The sequence below is a fragment of the Leuciscus leuciscus genome (assembly GCF_965113295.1).
Source record: "Leuciscus leuciscus genome assembly, chromosome: 6".
NCBI lineage: Eukaryota > Metazoa > Chordata > Actinopteri > Cypriniformes > Leuciscidae > Leuciscus > Leuciscus leuciscus.
This window is the reverse complement of record NC_138730.1, coordinates 47,441,720-47,449,219: the sequence shown is the minus strand read 5'-3', so window position 1 is coordinate 47,449,219 and position 7,500 is coordinate 47,441,720. Positions and strand designations below refer to the sequence as shown.

General features: G+C 38.7%; 1 protein-coding gene across 1 annotated transcript in view; it reads right to left on the bottom strand.

The window, feature by feature from the left end:
- stk11 (serine/threonine kinase 11) overlaps nt 1-7,210 on the bottom strand; it is a 35,201-nt gene extending 27,991 nt beyond the window's left edge. The window contains exons 1-2 of the mRNA XM_082173402.1: nt 7,046-7,210; nt 5,092-5,750 (exon numbers count right to left, since the gene is read on the bottom strand). Of these exons, the coding sequence (XP_082029528.1) occupies nt 5,092-5,378 (287 nt within the window). The 5' untranslated portion in view covers nt 5,379-5,750; nt 7,046-7,210. The remainder of the gene's footprint in view (nt 1-5,091; nt 5,751-7,045) is intronic.
- Nucleotides 7,211-7,500: the final 290 nt, after the last annotated feature.

Sequence of the window (7,500 nt, the reverse complement as noted above, 5' to 3'; positions counted from 1 at the left end):
TGGGTAGCCATGTAATAAGCGGGATTATCCCTTACATAGTAGACAAATGCTATAAAAAGAGAGCGGAATGGAGGTACGCAGCTGACAACAGGCTTGATTAAAAGTACAGGAAAAATTATGTATTACTGCACAAGCATTCGCTGAAAACCACTGACTACAGTGACTAAAAAACAATATTTTACTGCTGCTGTTATTAACTGCCTTTATATTTAGTGCTTCACTTTGTAAACACCATTTAATTTAACCTATTTCTGCGGTAGCGCTATTTTAATCCATCACTTATGTTGCGAGCGAACTGATTGCGCAACCTGATGCTCGATACAAAATAGATCTAGTGTGACTGTCCCGAAGTTAGTAAACAAAGCTGTTTACACAGTAGCATTGAATTAAACTAGACTATACCATTTTCACATCTTCATATAATGAGAATACAGTTTTTGCTTGCCGTGCTGATGTTTCTCTCCGATTACTCTCTGCCATTTCGCGTGACTGCGTTGTCATGAAAGTGACGTCATCAGTAACGCTCCCCGTGACGTGAGCAGACCAACTAATCGACAATGACATTCGTTGACAACGATTTTCATAATCGATTATTATCGATTTTATCGATTAGTTGTTGCAGCCCTACTCAGAGTACTATTTAGTTACTGCACATTTTCAACTAGCAGAATAATACAGAATCACGATACACAGTCTCACTTGTAGCCATGTCTTTTAACTATTATAATATTTCGAAGGGCAAAAACAGGAACTTTTAATTGGCTTTACATCATCAACTGTCACTTTAGCGCGAGGCCCTGTGCAGTCGCAGACTTGGTACTGTCAGTAGCATATAGCATAGCATTACCTCCCCACCCGCCCCGCCTCTTTGCCCATTTTCTGTTATCCGGGAGTGACGCGAGGCCAAGATGGCGACGGCCGGCTCCGCCCACTTTAGGCTTAAAAAATGCTCTTCAGAAACCTACGGGTGACGTCACGGACACTACGACCATATTTTTTTACAGTCTATGGTTTTAACAGTCACTTGCCGCCACCTACTGGTGTAACGCTGTAATGATTTGAAGCAGAAATTTCTTTTAATAGGTGATTTACTCTATTTTGATCAGTACCGTAGACATCAGTGTTTATATCTGAACTATAAACTTTTATTCCAGTTCTTCTGTGATAATATGAATATTTGTAACAGAAATAATGATAGTTTGTGAAGCTGTTTCATATCTACACATGACAGCGGCTCTCTCCGGGTCAGAACGCAGATGTGTATGTTCACTGTGCTCATGATTATTAAAGTTTTAATAGCCTATACATTACTGAATCGTTGTCATTTAGGAATGAGATTGTGTGGATGTTTGAATCGAGTTTACGATCTTTTAACGAGTAATCGCGCAGCTCGTCTCTTAAACGGCGACGAGTTTGAGTCAGAAACTGTAGAGTTTTATTCATATCTACAGTCAAACCAAACATTACTCAGACACCAGATATGATTTGATATTTCTACTAGTGTGTGCAGGACACTGTAGTTCAGTTATGTAAGTGAGGAGAGCAAAATAAAGTAAATTGACATATTATACCCAAAAATTCTTCATATAGCTACATGCTAATTGCAATTAGCTTAGGATTAAACGATAAAAAGTCAAAATGTGCTAGCTAGCATCATGCTAGAATCAATGCTAGCAACATGTTAATAATGCTAGTATCTTGATGAAACATGATAGCAAAATGCTAATCATGCTAGCATCATTCTAACAACATACTAATCATAGTAAATCATTCTAGAATGTGGTAAATCATAGTAAATCATCTTAGAAACATGGTAAATCATTTTATAATGTGGTAAATCATGCTAAAACGCGGTATATCATGGTATCACAACATGTTAATTGTGTTAGCATCTGCCCAGTGGCGAGTTTTGCCACTACAAGCACCACTCTACCACATTCTAGTTGCTAATGCTCTTTTTACACACAGACTGAACAAAATGAAGCATTGCTTGGTGATTGGTTGAGCTAAACTGGTATTATCTAATTGTGTAGTTAAATTTAAACAGCTGACAGATATTCAACAAAATTCAAGTGTGAGACAGTCTAACAGAAGGACGGACAAAACCAGTCAAATATCATTTGATAATTGAATTCTTGTCATATTTTATTACCATTTTCTAAACTATAGTGAATAAACTGTGATAATGTGAGAAATGTTGAAGGTGTCTGAATATATTCTGAAGGTTTTAACAGCGTCCCGTGTGATTCATCTGTGTGACGTCTGCATACGTAGCGTGTTTTAACTCAATAATGAATGAGTTTTCCCCCCCAGATCGGATGCTGGCCTTATAAGGGTCTCTCTCACGGCCAACACACGTGCACTAATCGTCTAACACACTTACTTTCAAGACAACCAAAAGCCCAAACACACGTGTCCTGGCATGCGAGGGTTTTGAAGCCGGTCCAAAAAGCTCTGGTCTATTTAAAGCAGAAGCCTAAGGCCTTCACTGCACATTATTTTAATTAATTAAACTGCTCTGTGTGATTAAACTGCAAGATGATATTTTCAGAGCACAGGAGGAACAGAATGAACAGCATTTCTAAAGTGAAGTTAAAGTCAACATGACAATCCACAAGTCATTTCACTTCTGTCATGTGACGCAATACGAACGTTCAAAACAGGAAGAAAAAAAAAATTGTAGATTTTCTCACGGTTAACCAACGGTTGTCTACTTGCTGAGAAAGGCTGCATTAAAGGATTAGTTCACCCCAAAATGAAAATTTCCTAATAATTTACTCACCCCAAAATGCCATCCAAGATATCCATGGCTTTCTTTCCTCAGTGGGAGAGAAATTATGTCTTCTAACAATGGACTTCATTGGTTACCATCGTTTTTAAGTCCAAATCAATGCAGTTTCAAAAGTCTCTGAAGTGTTTAAACGGGCTGTACGCGATCACAGCTGAAGAAGAGGTGGTTATCTAGAGAAACGATTTTAGTTTGTCCACGAGAGATATCATGGCTTTTGAGCGCGCAAAGCATAATAATTGCTCAATAATTGGATGTACAAATGAACAACGAAGGGTCAATACAGAGCTGGGCTTGCTGAACGTCTGAAACTAAAGTCTGGATCAGTACCAACTCTCTTTGGCTCAGCTACACACCTCGGACAAGTAAGTCAACTAATGATATATAAGTGTGTTGCTTTACTGTTTATGGTTACCTAGCTTGTTACACGTAGAATGTGGCTGTAACATTAGCTATGCAGTTACTTGCGCTAATGTAAAGGTAGACAGCATCAAGTTACACACACTGTAACGCGAGTGTTGTACACTTCTTTGTTATTTGGATAACTGTTTTCCTGTTGGTTATATGGCGCGCGCGATATCCGCATTTCAAGATCGCAGAGCTTGATGTAATTGTAATAAGATAAATTACAGACGTTACAGATCTCTCATGAAAAGGCAACAGTAGGTTAGCGTTAGCTACATGATAATAACTGTAAACCATCCGAATAAAGTACCGTATCCAGACATAATATTTTAAACTAACCATTCGGAAATGTCCTGCTGGAGCCGCTGAGTTGCAACTTCTTCATCCGTTGCTTCTCCATCTGGATCAGATTCTGGGTCAAACTGAAATGCTTGAAAGACTGCGTGTCTTCGTGCCATTGCAATATATCCAACGTAAACATACATGGTACCGTTGCTGCAAGATCGCCAAGGCCACACCCACCCTCCACCTTGCGCCGCCTTTCTCCTCCTCATTAGCATTTAAAGCTACAGACACCGAAACGGCCCGTCTGAAGGAAGCTCATTCTGGGACTGGCTTGTAGTGGCTATAATTCTGCACCGAGGCTGAATTTTTGGAAAGAGATTTCAGATACAGTACTAGGGACCACTAAGGCCTATATTAAAGCCTACAAAAAGTAGCATGTCATGGGACCTTTAAAGTCCCCCTGTGGTGAGAATCAAGCTTTTAATGTAGTTTATGTGTCTATGTGGTGTTTTTAATACGCTTTAAGACAAACCATGTGTAAGTTCATAAGTCGACAGCATTGCTGAGTATTTCCTCCTTAAAACTGCAGTGAACCAAAGACAGTCTCAAACACACGCTTTGAAATCGCTGGTGTTTCTGACGTCACAAACGACCTTGTAACCAATCAGATCAACGTGTGATCGTCAACCAGTGGATCTCTGAGCTGAGTGAGTGGGGCTCATTTGCATATTCATAGAACCGCGCATACTAAATGAGGCAAGGGTGTCGAGTTACAGTAAAGAGAGTGGCTCTTCAATGCGTCTTAACGGATCGCTGTAGAACCGATCATCTCTTCTGATTTACTATAGTAAATAAACATGGATGAACATCAGAATGTATGTTGAAAGATACAGAACAACTTTCTGAAATCAATCAAGTCTCATGTAATCAATATCGAACTGGATCGAGATCAGAACTGGATCAAACTTGGTGTGAACGGGCCTTTAATTTTACTGCAAGTAAGGTTATATTTTTGGGGTAATTAAATGCAGGTTAATATAATTATTTTCATTTTTTGTTTAGCCTTTTGTCAATTTAAAAAAACAAACATTATTTTTGGTTTTAGATTGTAATGTTAGAATGTAATTTGATTCTAACCATCTTTTTGCACATAATATATTGCATAGCCTACATTACATTCACTATATTTGTTTCCATATCCTTCAATATCAACAGTGTTTCTAGGATATCATTGGCCAGGATGTGAAATAATTTAACCAATTAATACCGAGATATAATTTTCTGGCCATATTGCCCAGCCCTAGTGTCATGTAATCAATATCGAACTGAATCGAGATCAGAACTGGATGTTATAGTGGCTCTTTAATGCGTCTTAACGGATGTAGGACCGATCATCTCTTCTGATTTACTATAGTAAATAAACATGGATGAACATCAGAAGGTATGTTGAAAGATACAGAACAACTTACTGAAATCAATCAAGTCTCATGTAATCAATATCGAACTGGATCGAGATCAGAACTGGATCAAACTAGGTGTGAACGGGCCATTAATTTAGACGTCACGTCGACGTTACGACTTCAAGACAAAGGAAGAAAGGAAGCAGCTCTTACTTTTTCACATTGGCCTCTCCGTTGGGAATCCTCCTGAGTTTCTTCTTCTTCAGGATCTTAACGGCTCTGCGACACAGAGTCTCGGAGTCCAACATCTCCTTCACCTTCCCGTACGATCCCTCCCCGAGCAGATCTCCCATCAGGTACTTCCCGATTAGCTTGGCGCGCTTGCGTCGCGGCTGGTAGATGACGTCGGTGGAGTCGATGCGGTGGATGAAGGTGTCCATCCCCATGAGCTCGTTCTCCGTCAGGTACTCCAGATGCTGGAGTTCTCCGCCCACGCTCATCTTCTCTCCTTCCCAATCTTTCCCAATCGCTCGTCGTCGGGAATATCTGGATTCCGATGCAACGGAGGAGCAGTTCTGATTGGGCAAGAGCAGTCAGTAGAATAACATCTCGAGCGAGAAACGCCTGTTAAACCGCAGCATCGTGTCTCGAAAGCTCTGAAACGTAAACGGTGGGGTTTATAGCTTCCTGGTTTTTAGTCACAAGGTTTGATTATCCAACGTCTGGATCTCTGGACATCTCTGCACGAACACGATCAAATCCACTTCGGGCTGATGGGAAACACGGCTCCGGAAGCACGTGATCAGGAACCAGGATTAGCGATTTCACTTCTGCATGATGGGAAATCCGTGTAGAAGATGCTAAATAAAGACCTACAAGAAAGAGAAATAAGACGCAAGATTAATCAAAGACCCTCGTGACACAATCTGCTTATGATGAAGTGGTGGAACAGGCCTCAGTGTTTACAATTACTTTCATACAGCCACTCAGATTCAAACATGTGTCTAACACCAAGATTCCAGCGACAAATAATGTGTCCACACTAGACTCGACTGCGAGATGCGTCAAAATCGATCAAAACCCACAGCCAATCAGATTACATTACTAAATTTGATTACAATAAATAAGATTTGATTGAAATAATAATGAAATAAAATGCATAATCCTAGATTGAAATAATGAATATATTTGAATAAAATTTAAAATAACTGATTAGATTATACAAAATTTGATTTAAATAATACATCAAACAGTACAGAATAACAGTGTGTAAAAAAAGTAGCTTAATAAAGTAACGTAAAAGAAACTAAATACTCATATTTTATCCATATTTATAATATTAATTATTCACAGTATTAATTTAAAGCTTCCTTTTGAATTTTGGCATTTAAACGATTGAAAATACATTAATTAGCCTATATTATATTACACTGACAGCTGGATGCTACTATAGTTCAATGGCATTCATTGGAGTATCATGTAAACAGTACAGCCGAGTTTATGAACATCATCATGATAATCATACAGTCTGACAACATTTATGAACCATAATGCTGTTTTGATCGAGTAATAATAATAAAACAGATAAATAAACACACAATCCAGAAATGCCATCCAGCAACCGGTATGGAAGTCCATATCTGACACATAAAAGAACAAAATGTGCTTTGGAATATCTTAATTATAAGATAAAAAGTAATATTTATGAGATAAAAACTGGAAATGATTACACATTAAGGCATAATTATAGCTTACCGAGTCATAATTTTGATTTTTGGGACATAAAAATGTCGAAATTATGACACTAAATCATCGTTATGACATATTAAAACTCAAAATGATGATTCTAATTATGATTTAAAGCATGATGTTTTCCTCATGTGGCGGAAATGACACGATATGAAGAGAAGAGAATGAAACATCAGATGTTTGATGATTGATCGATCATCTGATCATGTAATGCGGATAATCGATCACAGCACGCAGCTTCGCACACACACTCGCTCGTCGTGCTGGGTTAATGCGTGTTATCCGACGTGTAATGTGAGGGATTCGAGTGACAAACGCGATGTTTGTGTCGATGGAAACGAGTGTTTTATCAATAGCGGTTAGCGGTTGCGGCTAACACACATCTCTGACAGAGAACAAGCTCATCAAACACACTGACCTGAAGCTGCTCTCATCAGCACAGCTCGACGACGGACTGGAACTCAAGCTTATATTCCTGTTCTGCTCTTCATTCGTGTATTTTCTCGCGTCTGTTCTTCACCGCTGCTGCTGCTTCAAGGCTGCCGCCATCTTGTTTACCTCCCTCCCCTCGTTCAAACGCGCATGCGCAGAAGCGTGAACGCGCTCGCCGGCCTCCAGCAACACTCCCCTCGGACCGGGCGCGCGCAGGTTTTACTTTTTTGTTAAATAAAAATAATAAAAACGTTACAGTGAATTATCAATTGATATTATATTAAAAATAAAGGAATAAAAATCAAAAGATAGAAATAAACTTAAATATAACATCAAAATGTTTACACATTAGCCTACGTAATATACTAAATTTAACTAAAAATAATTATAATGTTACAAATTCACATTTAATATAAAAAATAAAGGAATAAAGGCAAAAGA